We start from the raw sequence: 16,592 nt of genomic DNA on the forward strand, positions 1-16,592 counted from the left end.
TTGGCATGTCTAATGCTCTGAAGTCCATTGATCTTAGAGGTATGAAAGCTATATAATAAACCTATAACTAATAAAGTGGATATTCTGTTGGTGGACAGGGCATTTGAATATTGGCTCTAGAACAAGAGAATGTCACAGTAGCCTTATTTTTATTTTGCAATTGGTAAATGAATTGTTATTTTAACCAGGAGATTTTGACGTACAATCAATTATGTTCAAGAATTTTAAATGTCAATATTTTTATATGTCTTTAACATTGAATGCTGAGTATAGTTTAATGGACGAGAGGTGTAATAAAGAATTCTTGTAATAAAATGATATCACAATAGTTATTGACTCACTTCTTCCATTAATATATTTTTGGTCATAGGAAAATGCAGTCATGGAGGCAGTACTGACTTTGGAAGTGATGATGAGCCTGTCGGCGGCATCAACAAGGATATGGAAACGTCATCGCATGGCTATCTTCACTATGAAGCAGCTGAAGTGGCTGTCAAGGCAACTGTTGAAGTAATGGAGCTCATCAGAGACAAAGTTGGGGTCCAAAAAATGGCCAGGTAATATAATGGAAAGACTGGTGTCCTAGTTTAAGACAACTCTTGAATGGCATAATAGCATGACTGTTCATCCTCATATTTGATTCATATTAATCTAATTATAGGTCACTGACTGACTGTGGACAAAAGGGATAATAAAAATAAACATTGGCAATGCCAATAAAACGAAATTGTTTTTCCAATAAGCAAGTAACTGAAAATGCATGCTAGCTCTCTTAGCAATGAGTTACACAAATGTGATACTTGAATGACCTCTATTTTAAAAAAAGGTGAAATCAGCACTGTCATGATGTAGACTACAGTGCCTTGGCCTGTTACTAGAGGACTCTCCAAGCAGACACAAGTGTTGCTGTAGCTGGCCTTAGTACATTAGCGCACTACCAAATATCCCTCGACTCACACATCTTTTTCTCACATATTTCAGTACCTTAGGCTGTGCTGGTTGTTCTTCAAATAAGACATAAGTTGCTGCTTCAAGCAGGCTGCAGATCTGTGAGCAAGGCGAGTGTTCGCCAAAATGTGCTGAGTGCTTTTCAACGATACCTGTACACCATAGTGGAATAAATATTATCAGAACGAGCAACTTTGGAGTGCGTATTTCCATTCCTTTTTTGGAGAGTGTTGTGGTTATAGTCGGGTTCTCACACTTGTATGCACACCACTGCCAAAAGGGCCGAGTCTGTAAGATTATGGCGGACTGAAATAAAATTAAAAATACACACATATATATTCACTGAAAAAAGCAAAGGTTACAATGACGTTATAGTTAGCAAATAGAATTAAAAAAACCTTAGCTATTCACTAAAAAAGCCAAAGGTTACAGGTTAGGGTCAGATTTCACTCATACAAAACCAGAGAAATTCAGCCGTTATAGTTAGCTGAGTTAACTATAGCTCGCACCCTGCAATGCACTGCTTATGACCTCACATTTTACATCACTCATGACATGGTGAGTGACATCACTGATGACATCTCAAATGACATCACTCATGACATCAGTGATGACAACATCCAGTGACTGTTTTAAAAAGTTTGAGTGTTAAATATATATACACCAAGGTGTATTGGTAAATCAGTGGGTGTATGAGTGACTGTATGGATGACTCAGTGGGTACATGACTGACTGTATAAGTGAGTGATTAGGTGTCTCAGTGAATGTATGGATAAGTGACTGGTTGTGTGAATGTGTGTATCTGTAAGTTGATGTCTAAGTGGGTATATGAGTGTGATAGTGGGTATTTGAATGGCTATATGGATGATTGATTGGTTGTCTGGGTGTCTGCGTGTGTGGGTGAGGAGGTGTGTGACTGCCTGTATGGATGAGTGAGTGGGTGAGTCAGTGGCTGTATGGGCTACTAAGTGCATGTGTGAGAAGTTGTATGTATGAGTGAGTGTCTGTATGTCTGTGTCGGTGAATGAGTGCATGTGTCAGTATGGGTGTGTAACTGGGTATGTGAAAGGCACTGTAGGTGAGTGATGGGGTATATGAGTAACTGTATGCATGATTTAGTGAATATGAGAGTGGCTATATGGATGAGTGCATGCTTCTGTTAGTGACTGTATAGGTGAGTGAGCATGTGTTACTATTTGTATGATTAAGTAAATGGGTTTGTATGCGACTTTTGGGTGAGTACATGCCTGTATGATTGACTATATGGGTTAGTGTGTAGGTGTGTGAGTAGTTCTAGTGGTGACTCACTCAGTGTGAGAGTCCCTGTATGGGTGTATGAGTGGATATGTCAATGTCTGTATTAGTGAGTGAGCGGGTGCATGAGTGGCAGTATGGGTGAGCAAGTGGATGTGTGTGTATATCTATGAATCAAGGTGTGCCCCATTAGGCATTGGGCTGCCCCTTAAAAAATGTGCATATGGTCTTGATGGTATCCCAAGGAGACAGCAACACCACAGGAAGCCCAGTTTTGTGTTGTGGGCCATCCAGTAGCAGCAGAGGGCCCATCAGCACTACCACATTAGCCCACTCTTAAATTTGTTTTTTTGGCTTATTATCAGAAAAAGCACTGAATGGACAGTCATTTATTAAGTGTTGTATTTTTGTGCTGCTGAGTGCTGAGTCTCTGGCCCACAGCATAGGAGCCTTGGACTGCTCTGCCTCTCTACCCAGAGAATCAAATCCTGAAAAGTGGTGCCTGTGTCCCATTTAGAACGTCCACAGTATGGAGGCATCAGGACGACAATGACAAAATTAACCTATTATTAAAATTGTGTGCCAGTAGCCTATGTTTGCCAGGGGGTCCTGCGACCCCAATTCTAGGTACACACCTTAAATTTCAAGTGGAATAACGTGTGTACGGAGATGGAGCCAAGATCATGCCACAAGGTAGCATACACTTGATATTGAGTCACCCTTTGCAGGAAGGTCTTGACAATCCATGTAAACTAATCACACTATTCGCACTGAGCAAAGTTGAAGCATTAGTAAAATAGCTCTAGGAAAATTGCTAAAAGAGAACATATATATATACATAGGAAATCTGAAAATTCTATTTTGAATAACTTTGGCGCCGGTTGACGAATCCTCGCGAATTTTTCAAAATAGGTGGGGCGCTCCGCTCCGCTCCTACCCTGAAAGTCTCGGGGTGATTAGTCAAGCGGGGGCCGAGAAAAAGGGGGGTACCAAAACGCGTTTTCCCCATGCATTTTTCCATAGGGACCTTTAGTCCAAGGTACAGCCCGAACGGCTGAACAGAATTCCTTGAAATTTGGCAGAGAGGTAGTCCTCAGGTCAGGGATGTGCCTTTTCAATATCTGGAGTCAATCTGTTCAGTAGTTCCTGAGAAAATTTCAGTTAAAAGTACATATATATCTATAAGCGCGCACCGTGCGCGCACGGTGAAAAACCTGAAAAAAAAATTATTAATAAATACATAACTTAGCATTTAAAAAACCGTACAAATTCACTTAAAAAACCATAGGTTTCACACACGTTATAGTTAGAAATTAGCATTTAAAAAACCTTGCAAATTCACTTAAAAAACCATAGGTTTCACACATGTTATAGTTAGCTGGACATTTCCCTCGTAAAAAACCAATGAAATTCCCCCGTTATAGTTAGTGCAGGCAACTATAACTCACGCGACCGCAATCCTCTGCTGATGACGTCAGATATTACATCACTGATTACATATGTGTCTTTCTGAAAAATAAATATTTGTAATATATGTATAGCTAAAGATTAATGGAAGAAGACATGGGTAAATAGGTGTCTAAATACAGTGATGTAATATCTGACGTCATCAGCGGAGGATTGCGGTCGCGTGAGTTATAGTTGCCTGCACTAACTATAACGGGGGAATTTCATTGTTTTTTTACGAGGGAAATGTCCAGCTAACTATAACATGTGTGAAACCTATGGTTTTTTAAGTGAATATATATATATATATATATATATATATATATCCACACAGAAAACGACCTTGTTACCGAAGTCATGTCCCGTAGACAGGTGGTGCATCACGCCGGGCAGGCCTCCCGGAAATAATTATCCACACTTAACAATCCTCAAGGAAGACGCACTCTCGAAATGAAACCCAATAGATTTATTCAGCAATTGTTACGCGTTTCGACAGACTCGCTGTCTTGTTCACACAGTGCATGTTAGCATAACGAGGTCTTACATAGGAAATAACATCGAAAACGGACTTCACTTGATAATGTAACAACGGCGGCCATTTCTTAAAGGCACAAAACCCTTATGTATATGAGCTATTCTAGTAGCTTGAAACTGAAATACGTGGTTTAAATGCCGAAGAATATAACCAAAATGATACATAATCATAAAATCAAACTCATAATATTGAACATAAATGTGCACAGGATTTTCGTGTTATTTGGACAATCATAGCGTTGATGAGACAAACCAGTTATTTACTAGACGAGGTCATACCATAGTGGCATATATGAAAATTCATTATGCTAATGCAAAAACCTCAATACAATGTACATAGTAAAAAACGGACTGATTCAATACATCCAAAATGGTGACCATTCATAAACAGCGCAAGAAACATTTCTCTATATCAGCCTATATAGTGTCTACAACCATAACTTTGTATTTAGCGCAACGGCATATAGAATCAAAGAACAGTCAAATTCGTAGTGATAAACATAATACAATGCCTTCTTGCTATTGTGTCATACACAACGCTAATAGATCATACAAATTGTTCATTCATTTGTTTGTCGAGATCATTATGTTGTATCTTGTTATTGCACCAAAGTGGTGTTCAATTATCGGTCCGTTATCATCCTGTCAAAACCTCAGTTATCTGAAAAAAGTGTCCAAAGTGAAAAAGAATAATGAAAGAATAAGAAAAGAAGCAGACTTAGCTGTAGTGGACCCACAGACCAAGGAAGAAAAGGGGAGGGAGGCCGGAACGGATAAGACAGTCCGCAAACGGTACGACCCTTCCTTTCCTCCTGTGAACAAAGAAGAAAATGAAGTGATGATTAAAATAATATGGAACTCACTTGTGACAGCACAGTGCGTTCGCATACTTAAAAACACATCAAATTATAACATGGTACAGATATGGACATAAAATACTCAATTATTCATTACGTAGATGTGTACTCAATTCTTCGTCAAGATTGTGGCCCTTAGGATATTTAGTTTCAAGTTCAATTATCCATTTTGATTCGCGTTTGCGAAGTTGTACTACTCGATTACCCCCTCTGGGGCCCGAGTGTACTTGCTCAATCACAAAATAACCCAAAAGAGAGCTATTAGAAAGATGGAAAGTTTCGAAGTGTCTGGCAAAGGGATAGTGGGTATCTTTTTTGTTTATAGCACGCATGTGCTCAAGCACTCTTTTTTTGGCCATAAATGTGGTGCTGCCTACATACCACATTTTGCACGGACACGTCAAGACATACACACAATACGGAGTACTGCAGGTTAGAAACTGAGAAATATTTTTAGGTAGAATTTGCCCTGGGATCTTAAAATGTTTAGTCATGTAACTATTGCGGCACGCCTTACAGTGTCCGCATGGGTAGAAACCTTTAAGATTGTGTTCACTGCTAGGATGTTTTGGAGTTATATCATTTTGAGTAAGAATTTCTCTCAGACTTCTGCCTTTTCTATATGTGATTCTGGGTCTGTGATGAAAAGTTTTGCCGATGATGGGGTCACTTGTAAGTATATCCCATTTATCAGCAAGTATTTTTTGTATCTGTGATGAATTACCATTGAATGTGAGGATGACTCTACTTTCCTCTTGTTTGTTGGTGATGCTAGTTTCTATTTTTTCACTCAACGTTTGTTTGCGATCAATTTGGTTTACTCTATTCAAAGCTTTTTGCAGGACCCACGAAGGGTAACCTCTCTCTTTAAATCTTTTGATCATGATGTCTTTTTCAAGGTCAAATGCAGCTGTAGTACTGCAATTTCTCCTCGCTCTCAACAACTCACCATATGGAATACTCCACTTAAGTGTATCAGGGTGACTGCTGAGAGCGTGGAGAAGAGTATTGCCTGCTGTTGTTTTTCTAAATAGGCTTGTCTGTAAATCCCTACCTTGAGGTGTTATTAATAGATCGAGAAATTCTATTTTTTCTTTACTCATGCTGCTGGTAAGGGAAATATTGTAATGATTGTGGTTGAGTTTTTCTACAAATCTACTGGCTTCTTCCTCTGTATCTGACCAAATAAGGAACAGATCATCAATATAGCGTAGCCAAAGTTTGACTTTGCCAAATGATGAAATTAAAGTGCTGTCACTTCTTATATCTTCTTCCCACTTGCCAAGGAAAAGGTTCGCAAAATTTGGAGCAAAGCAAGTCCCCATGGCGGTACCGAGGACCTGCTTATAAATAGTGCCATTAAACATAAAAATGTTATTAGTAAGGCACAAATGCATCATCTCCAAAAGCACATTAGTGTGTTCAAGAAATTCAATTGGTCTCTTTTTCAAGAAGTGGTGACATGCTTCAATTCCTTGTCCATGGTCAATGATCGTATAAAGAGAATTGACATCTAAAGTGATCATTAGATCAGTATTCTCCCATCAGACATCTTCCAGTTTAGTTAAAAAATCTTTAGTGTCTTTTACATAGGATGGGAGTGATACAACATATTCTTGGAGAAAGTGATCGACATATTTAGAGACATTCTCCAAAGCACTACCAATAGATGATACTATAGGTCTCCCGGGTGGTGTGATGGAATTTTTATGGATTTTGGGTAAAAGATACAGTATAGATAGCTTGAGGTAATCACGTTTTAAAAAACAATATTATTCCCAAGATATATAGCACTTTTGTTCCCATTATCCCCGGTCTCAAAAATGCTTGCATTATACAGATCCAAATTAGCTTTCATATAAAATTTTTGATCATTTAGTTGTTTTGATGCCTCTGTGATGTACATCTCTTTGTCCCAAAGAACAATATTTCCTCCTTTATCAGCAGGGCGAATAATGATATTAGTGTCCTATCCATTCCGGCCTGCCTACCCTTTTCTTCCTTGGTCTGTGGGTCCACTACAGCTAAGTCTGCTTCTTTTCTTATTCTTTCATTATTCTTTTTCACTTTGGACATTTTTTTCAGATAACTGAGGTTTTATGATGATAACGGACCGATAATTGAACACCACTTTGGTGCAATAACAAGATACAACATAATGATCTCGACAAACAAACAAATGAATGAACAATTTGTATGATCTATTAGCGTTGTGTATGACACAATAGCAAGAAGGCATTGTATTATGTTTATCACTACGAATTTGACTGTTCTTTGATTCTATATGCCGTTGCGCTAAATACAAAGTTATGGTTGTAGCCACTATATAGGCTGATATAGAGAAATGTTTTTTGCGCTGTTTATGAATGGTCGCCATTTTGGATGTATTGAATCAGTCCGTTTTTTACTATGTACATTGTATTGAGGTTTTTGCATTAGCATAATGAATTTTCATATATGCCACTATGGTATGACCTCGTCTAGTAAATAACTGGTTTGTCTCATCAACGCTATGATTGTCCAAATAACACGAAAATCCTGTGCACATTTATGTTCAATATTATGAGTTTGATTTTATGATTATGTATCATTTTGGTTATATTCTGCGGCATTTAAACCACGTCATTTCAGTTTCAAGCTACTAGAATAGCTCATATACATAAGGGTTTTGTGCTATTAAGAAATGGCCGCCGTTGTTACATTATCAAGTGAAGTCCGTTTTCTATGCTATTTCCTATGTAAGACCTCGTTATGCTAACATGCACTGTGTGAACAAGACAGCGAGTCTGTCGAAACGCGTAACAATTGCTGAATAAATCTATTGGGTTTAATTTCGAGAGTGCGTCTTCCTTGAGGATCGTCAAGTGTGGATATATATATATACATATATATATATATATATATATATATATATATATATATATATATTTCTTCCAAAGTTTGTCCCCAAAGCAAAGTCGCACACAAAGGCAAGGGGACCCAACCGAAATTGAAGAGTCCTTTATTCAGCAAACAAGAAGCGCACTGAATCATTTCCTTTTTAAAATCCCTACGCGTTTCGGAGCTTTCCTCCTTGTTCACGGGAAACAGCATCGGCAGAAGCGGAAAAACACGTGTCCCCAATCAGTTGTTATATCTTCCTCCAATGGGTCACGTTTATTAGTGCAAGTGCTTTTGGGACTCGTAGTCCTGCCGTTATAATTTAACCCTTCGTGGGTTCTGCCATCCGCTTAATATAGTAAAAAAACTCCCAATGGAGCCTTCAGTGCGAATACAGGTTTTAATCCATGCATAACTTGCCCTCCTGCAATCTGGATCCAGCGGGTCTGGGTCTACAGTCCATAAACTTCTCAATGGTGGTGCTGCCTTTCCGGCCCGGACCGGCCGTTATAATTCTTCCAAAGTTTGTGCCCAAAGCAAAGGCGCACACAAAGGCAAGCGGACCCAACCGAAATTGAAGAGTCCTTTATTCAGCAAACAAGAAGCGCACTGAATCATTTCCTTTTTAAAATCCCTGCGCGTTTCGGAGCTTTCCTCCTTGTTCACGGGAAACAGCATCGGCAGAAGCGGAAGAACACGTGTCCCCAATCAGCTGTTATATATTCCTCCAATGGGTCACGTTTATTAGTGCAAGTGCTTTTGGGACTCGTAGTCCTCCCATAGGGGTAATATTTTAGCAGGAACCACAAGTCCCAGAAAGCGATGGGAGAGAAGGAGGTCCATATAGGACGTAAAATCACGCATTTGGGACTTGGGAACCATTGCATCTGCCGGTCACATACCCGTGAACAAGGAATACCTAATTCCGAAACGCGTAGGGGTGTCAAAAGAAATATCCGGAAGCGGTTGCTGTTTGCATAATAAAGACCCTGCTGTGAAAGCTGGGTTTGCCTGACATCGGATGCGTCTTCATTTTTTGGACAACTTCTTGGATGAATATTGCCGGTCGGTCCAGGCCGGGAAGGCAGCACCGCTGCAGCATTAAAGTGGACTGTTGAGGTCGGATACACAGACTTCGTTATAACAGGATGCCAGGCCATGCATTGAATAGCTCCCGTAACCGGAGGCGCTATGGAGAGCTTTGAAAAAAACTGTGCCACGACGGAACCCATAGGGGTAATATTTTAGCAGGAACCACAAGTCCCAGAAAGCGATGGGAGAGAAGGAGGTGCATATAGGACGTAAAATCACGCATTTGGGACTTGGGAACCATTGCATCTGCCGGTCACATACCCGTGAACAAGGAATACCTAATTCCGAAACGCGTAGGGGTGTCAAAAGAAATATCCGGTAGCGGTTGCTGTTTGCATAATAAAGACCCTGCTCGGTCGCGTCTTCATTTTTTGGACAACTTCTTGGATGAAAAAAAAAAAAATATATATATATATATATATATATATATAAAGAAATTATGATAATGGGATATGTTGTTATATATCTTTAATTTTTTTTAGAAAAAACAGAAAATAGATTAAAGAGCCCAATTCTGCTCACTGATGGTTAACTGAGACATAAATAAAATAAACCACTGCCAAGGTGAGAAGGCAATTCAAGCCCTACCTTACCATTGTGACATACCTTAACCTGCAGATTCTTTCAGGTGGACATCCATACTCATGGCAGTCTAAGTCACATAGCACCTTCACCATTATTTATGGTTTGGTCACTTTAGTTTGTATTGAGCAATGAACGATATTCTCAGGAGTGATATCGTTTAGCCTTTGCTTGTGATATCAGTAGATGCTCATTGTTCGTTTAAGAGAGATGTTGCTGTTTTGTGTGCTCATGTCTGGAGTGGACTTCACCGATGCTAACGGAGCAGGACAAAGACTGATTTGCATATGACTGGTCTCTTTCTAGAGTGGCTTGGTGTGTGAAAACTGATAAAGAGGGATGCAGCTAGAACTATCGCCTATGGCTAAGATTAATTGAGGCATTCCTTCCACCAAATGGTTGTTTGTTGTTGGACTTGTCCCAGCACCTTAAGTTCCAGAGACCTCACTTTTTTGTCACATGTTTCTCATACAGACTTCTGAATTTAGAAGCAGGAGGTGTTTGGAGTTGTGTTGTAGACACCAGAGAGGTTTCCAGCGGTGACCTAGCAGCGAAAAAACAGAATGTGTTCTCGATTGTTGACAGTAAAAAAGGAACCATTACCGAGCCATCAACCTATGTACTGGTGCCTTTCAACTCAACAGGTGAGTTTAATTCCCAGGAGAATGCAAGATGTGTCAGGTTTTGTGTTTAAATGCTATTGAGAGCACTTCACAGGCTCCATCGACATATAAATCCTATTTATAGTGATAGACACAGATAACCAACGTGCAAAGTACACCAGAATTGTAAATCCTTGTTAGAAAAGAGGAATTTGCAGCAGTGTGTGTGCCCATGGTAATGGCATTGTTATAGAAAAGGGGTAAACCCAAATATGCCACAGGGATCTGGGTAGAGAACAGTACAGTACAGTACAGTAGGGAAGCTGGTCCCAGTAGAACAATTCTAAATAGCACACACAGTTAAAAACCAATAGGGATTAATGCAATAGTATTCCATAGTTCACAGTTCAACGTTATTTAATCACATTGAACAGATGCTCATATATCAACAGAAATTATACAAAAAAAATTTGTAACGTTTAAGTTCACTACTTGATCAAACTTGTAAAGTGTAACCAAAATGGCCGAAGTTGTATGTTAGCAAACATTAGCAAATTCACTCATCCCTAATTTGACTGTTATGATAAATGCATACAATTCCAATATAGATCAAGAGGATATCATAGAAAGATACTTTACAAAGCATGCTTATACCCACAATGTTAGTTCATGAAGTTTTATGAGACGTTTAATGTCCTTACCACTTGTTTATCTGCCTCTCATAGGGCCTGATTTAGATCTTGGTGGATGGGTTACTCTGTCACAACGGTGATGGATATCTCATCATACAAAATATAAACCCCATTGTATCCTATGGAATTAATATTCTGGGAGACTGAATATTTGTCACCGTTGTGACGGAGTAACCCGTCCGCTAAGATCTAAATCATGCCAATAGTCTCATTTGTCCGCATTCTTTTCTTGGCTGGAAACTACTTCTAATGCTCACTGATGAAATAACCACATTTGGTTACTTGATCTTTGAAGTACAATCATTTATACCCATGACTTTGCAGAACAATGAGAAATGTTTGATCTTCTCTCATCTCAGGGTTTGGACCAGTATTCCAGACAGACGATGCTGACATTTTCAAGACTAAAGTTGCAAATTTAAAAGCAGAGGCTGGTGGCCAAGATCCAGGCATGTGTTTATCAGCACTTGGGGTGAGAGATACAACATCACTATTTACTCTAGACACAAGCATGTTTTAAAATGAATTACTTCAAGTACTACAGGGTATTACAGAGAGCCGGGGTGTTTTCTACGCCAATGTGTAATCAGGAGGCAGACTCTATAATCATGTGATGTATATAAATTTGCTGATCCTTATGCAAAATTGTGTGCCATTGTTACTACAAATGTTTGTTTTTTATCTGTGCAAACTGCAGGTTAAAAGAAATGCTAATTAATCCAGTAAGACTACACTTTTCAGTAGAAATATATCAAAGTCACCCATTATTATCCCCAACATAATCAGTCCATCAGCAGTCCTGAGTAATATGCCTTTCACTCTATACAGAGAGTAAGTTGCACAATCAGGCCATATTGGTTCATATAAGTACGCCCACAAAGCAGTATAATCTACTCCACCAACAAACCAAGTGTATTTGTAAAACACACGTTCACCTAGAAAGGGAATCTTGGCTCTGAATAGCAGATGGTTACTGTTACCCCAATCAATGGTACTCATGTTATCTACCTCAGAAAGATGAAAGACTGAGTGGACCCATTGGGATTTGAACCTGTGACCATGAGGTCAAACACAGGCCCCTACAGTGGATGCATTAGCCCACTAAGCCACCAAACCCGCCAACAATCACTGCCTTACAATGTAACAATTGATTCAAGCAGCATCACGCAACAAAATTGCCTTCAACACAGAAAAACATTTATTGACAGAATTGCAATGGTCTCAGCCATAATCATGTACAGACAGGCCTATCGAATGAAAATCTCACCACACCTCTGAAAATTGATTACAAATTCACCCCCTTCAACAAATGCCAACCGGTGTGGGTATGGTTCTGAACTCCAGTGAGGTTCAACTTCCTCCCTTCCACGATGGCCACTTAGGGGTAGCTGGGTGTTGCAAATGCCCCTAGATGTTGCTTCTTTGCAGTCTCTACAATTTATGCAGCCGTACACTGTTTTAAAAGCAATCATGTATTTGATTGACTTATGCTTCTTCCTGTTATTAAAAGCAAAACTATGGTCTGCGCACATTGGAGCTTATTTTGCTGGGTATAGAACATTTTTGTTTCAGGGGCATGCAAAATCGTTGGTACCTAAACAATACTTCAAGTAAATGACCTTCGCGTAGTATGCATAATTTCCTGCTTTCTGCTCACCTTCGCCCAAGCGTATGTTTTCTTTCACAGGTGTTAGTTCGTTTTAAAACTGGATGCCTTATTCTTGTAAATACTGTGAGAGTTTGCTGCTTCAGTACCTCACAAGCAATTTGTATCTAACTTGTAAGATTATTCTCTTCCTTTCCGGACTCTGCCTTAAGGTTATACTGTAGACAATTCAGATCTGCTTGGCCTACCTATTTTGCTAGTCTTTTTGCTTCAGCTTCCAGTTAACCCAAGGTAAGCTTCCCAGTAGTTAGCTTCTTACAAATCAATTTCACTGTAAAAGTCCCTTGGTTATTCTTCACACCTTGGGCCAGATGTACGACCATTCCAAATTGCGACTTGCAATTTGCGCTCAATTGCAACTCGCAGATTGCGAGTCGCGTTTTGGAATGTACAACATCAGTGTTAGAGACACTGACTGCGATTCCCAATGGGGTCGTAAAATGCAAGCCTCATGAATATTAATGAGCCACTCGCAATTTGTGACCCCATTGGGAATGGCTGGCCCTCCCAGGGATGGTGGCCTGCTGGGCTCAGCTGACCCCATATGTGGGACTGCTTGTCAATAAAGCAGTTTAAAAAAAAAAAAGCGGCCCATTTTCCTTAAAGGAAAATGTGAAGCATTTAAAAAAAAAAAAAAGTTTTGGTTTCATTTCTTAAGGGCAGGTGTTGGTCCCTGGGACCACTTCCTATTTGCAACTCCATTACCACCCTCTTGAAGAGGGAGGCAAATTGCGAGTGTTTTGCGACCGCAATTGTGGTTGCAAAACATTCATACATAGCTTGAGAGTCGCTATTAGACCTTCCTAATAGCGAGTCGCAAAACACTATTTTGCGAGTTGTAAGTATTTTCGAGCCACAAAATAGTGTTTGTACATGGTCATGCCGGTTTTGCGTGCGCAAACGGGTCGCAAACCCGTATGTGCACGCAAAAACTGGTCGTACATCTTGCCCATAATATTTTGTTTTTCCATGGTAAAGTAGTCAACATCAGATATGCTTTTCTCTCCGAAGATCTTGTCTCCCCTCCATCTAATTCTACTCTTCCTACTTGCGACCAGTCTGTTCTCTATTTCTCTTCTCTCTCACTTGAAACAACCCAACTGCAACCTGCTGCTGTCAGCTCTGGTTCACCTTGTAAGTCCAGATTTGTACAGCATGATTTATCACCCCTAAGGGTATTCAGGCGCTGGGGGCTGTCAGGAGATTAAGTGAGCTATTGCCCTGAGTCACATGATGCTGAGCTGAGCTGCCGCCAGTGCCAGGGACCGAGCCGTGAGCCTCGTGCACCGAAGTCAGCCGCTCTTGCCGCTATGCCACACCTCTACCTCTTTGTCTTGCAAGCACTTGCCATCTGTTACCAAACTGAACTGGCCCTGCACTTCAAGAGCTATGTAATCAGACTCTCTCTAGCTCTACAGTCAGGGGAGTAACACAAGGCTGCAACAGCTCCTGTGGTGCAGGGGGGGCCTCCACCCCTTTAAGAGGGCTTATAATCCTTCAAGGGGCCCCCTATTCATATAAATGGCAATGAATATCTTTAAGATACAGAAGAGCTTTGAGCACCTCATCACATTCTGCAAGGGGGCCCAGTCACTTTGTATTATGCCACTGTTTACAGTACCTTGGGTATGGAAACAGACTTTTATTGTTTATTGTTACCCTGCTAAAAAAACCTTGGTTGATCATGGTGCTCTCAGTAATATTCACCCTAATTCTTCATATCCTTTGCCTATCAACATTTTGGAAATTGAATTTAACCATCAATTGTCAACTTTTTTGGAATCTAATTTTTGACCATCAGTGTGGTCTTTATTCTCATCATCATGTCTTTTAATGATAAGGATTTTCTCATGATAAAAAGTTATGTTTTACAATATGGTGATAAGGGGAAGGTGTATTTAAGGTCTTTACATTTCTTTCAGCTGTCACTTGAGTCAACACCACAGTTTTCATCAATCTATGTGTTCACTGCTGCACCAGCTAAAGACATTGATAGGAAGAATTATGTGACCAACCTCATAGAAACGAAGAAGACCTCGGTAAGTAACTCACAGAGGGTGGGCAATCGAAGCTTAAACTCAGTAACTTTCTAGGAGAAAGTAAAAAATTAAGCTATGAGTGTGTGTCTGTAAAGAATAAAGAAGTGGAGTCATTCATGTGACTTCCCTGTCTGAGTCTTAGCACATGCATGTAATACTGAAGTGAGTATTGGCTAAAGACAAAATGAGACATAATGGAGTTAGTGTAAGGGAAGAGAGTCTTCATTCATTTCTCTCTATGCAAGGGAATAAAATAGAAGCCTAAAGTGAGTTATCATCATTTGGCGGGAATGCAATTGATTGTACTATGGAATATGGAGGCGGGACTAGCAAAGTCACATAATATTGTGACCAAATTATCCAGTGCCAAAAGATTGCGAAGGTATGTGCACAGAGGAAGGTATACATTTACTATTCCTATCTCCACATCTAGGCACCTTTAAGATCTATATATTGCCAAGGTATGTATATGTGGAGTTAGCTATAGAAAATAGATCCATACAATCCCTGTCTACATTTTTTTCACTGTACTCTGGTCAGGATATTGGATGACCTTGTTATTCCCTCCTCGATATTCCGAAACCGCATCAGGCAGTTCGATTTCAGAAGTTGATTAAAGAATGCCCCAGTATTCCTTCCTTCGGATACCGAATTACTACGGTCTCCAACAACTCTTCTTATCTCAAAGGCCACTGATTGTTCTAGTTGTAAGAATGTATGTATCAAAAGCAGAATGGGTATGGCAAAAAAGTATATTTGATAAATACATTAATATGCAACATGCCCCTTGTCTCCCAGATTCAAGCAATTGCATTGTTTAATAGTCAGGGACTATGAAACTTTATTAAAGTATAGGGGAATTTATAAGAAGTTTCTAGCTATAATAAATACTGTGCTCATTTGTATAAAGGCTCCAGATCGATTGGTCTTATGGTTTATCTTCTCATAAAATCATGAGATGTTAGATGGTGCCACCTATGCTTAGATCATCAAAAAAGTTTTACCGTCCATAAACAAAATCCTTTCCTTCATCATATTTGTTTGATGCCAAAGTCAATAATCTAGGTATTAATGTTGTCACACAGGTGATCGCAAACATACTAGCTCTTCCCTTCTTGAAGATCCTTTCTTCGAATCCTTACGCATACCTACCATACTCTGTTCCTGAGAAAATCCATTTCAGATGGACATGGTCTCTACAATCACAGATCAATATCAGTCCTTCCCTCGATCAACAAAGCGCTCAAAAGATCCGGTACCCAGCAATTTACACTATACCGGGAGTCAAACTCACTTCTAAATAAATCCTTTATTTCTGACTTCACGAGAAACAGAGAACATGTTTCCAAACAAGGAACAAGGCAAGCTATGTGATCTAACTTTCTTAGACCTCTCTGCAGCTTTCCACGTGATTGACCACACATACTTCTCGAAAGATTGGCAAGAGTAGCAGGAGTGGGTGACAAAGTATTAAGACGGTTTATCTCCTTTAGCCTAAACTGTATCTGTCAAGTCAAGCTACACCCTTTCTTCTGTAGTAAGGCCTACACCAAACATGTAATACCTCAAGGACCAGCATAGACTCCAATGCTACTTAGGGGTCTATTATGATGTCGGGCGGATCGCCACTGCCCGCATGGCGGTGGCAATCCGCCCAACATCATCCCCCGCCCGCCTCCCATTTCCCCCCACCATATTATGATGGCGGGGGGTACCGCGACGGATGGGAAGACCGTCCGCCGCTTTTCCGCCCGGTCGACTCGTCGACCGGGCGGAAAAGGGCTGAATATGGTGGTGGTGTCTGCTAGACACCGCCATCCATATTACAATGTCAGCGGGAAGCAGCCTTTTCCGTGGCGTCATGCGGAGTCCTCAGTTGGGGGCCTGTTGCGGGCCCCCAGGGTGCTGGGGGGTGGGGGGGCACATGGGGTACCTATGGTATCCCCCTGAATTTGCATGGACGACATGGCAGACACTGCGCGGTGCCTGCCATGTTGTGT

General features: G+C 40.3%; 1 protein-coding gene across 7 annotated transcripts in view; it reads left to right on the forward strand.

The window, feature by feature from the left end:
* LOC146856285 (von Willebrand factor A domain-containing protein 7-like) overlaps window positions 1-16,592 on the forward strand; it is a 288,620-nt gene that overhangs the window by 198,457 nt on the left and 73,571 nt on the right. For all 7 annotated transcript variants that reach the window (XM_085654386.1, XM_085654387.1, XM_085654384.1 and 4 more), the window contains 4 exons: window positions 371-557; window positions 10,068-10,237; window positions 11,247-11,359; window positions 14,476-14,592. In XM_085654386.1, the coding sequence (XP_085510512.1) occupies window positions 371-557; window positions 10,068-10,237; window positions 11,247-11,359; window positions 14,476-14,592 (587 nt within the window). The remainder of the gene's footprint in view (window positions 1-370; window positions 558-10,067; window positions 10,238-11,246; window positions 11,360-14,475; window positions 14,593-16,592) is intronic.

Source organism: Triturus cristatus, chromosome 4_1, assembly GCF_964204655.1.
Source record: "Triturus cristatus chromosome 4_1, aTriCri1.1, whole genome shotgun sequence".
In the NCBI taxonomy this organism is placed as follows: Eukaryota; Metazoa; Chordata; class Amphibia; order Caudata; family Salamandridae; genus Triturus; species Triturus cristatus.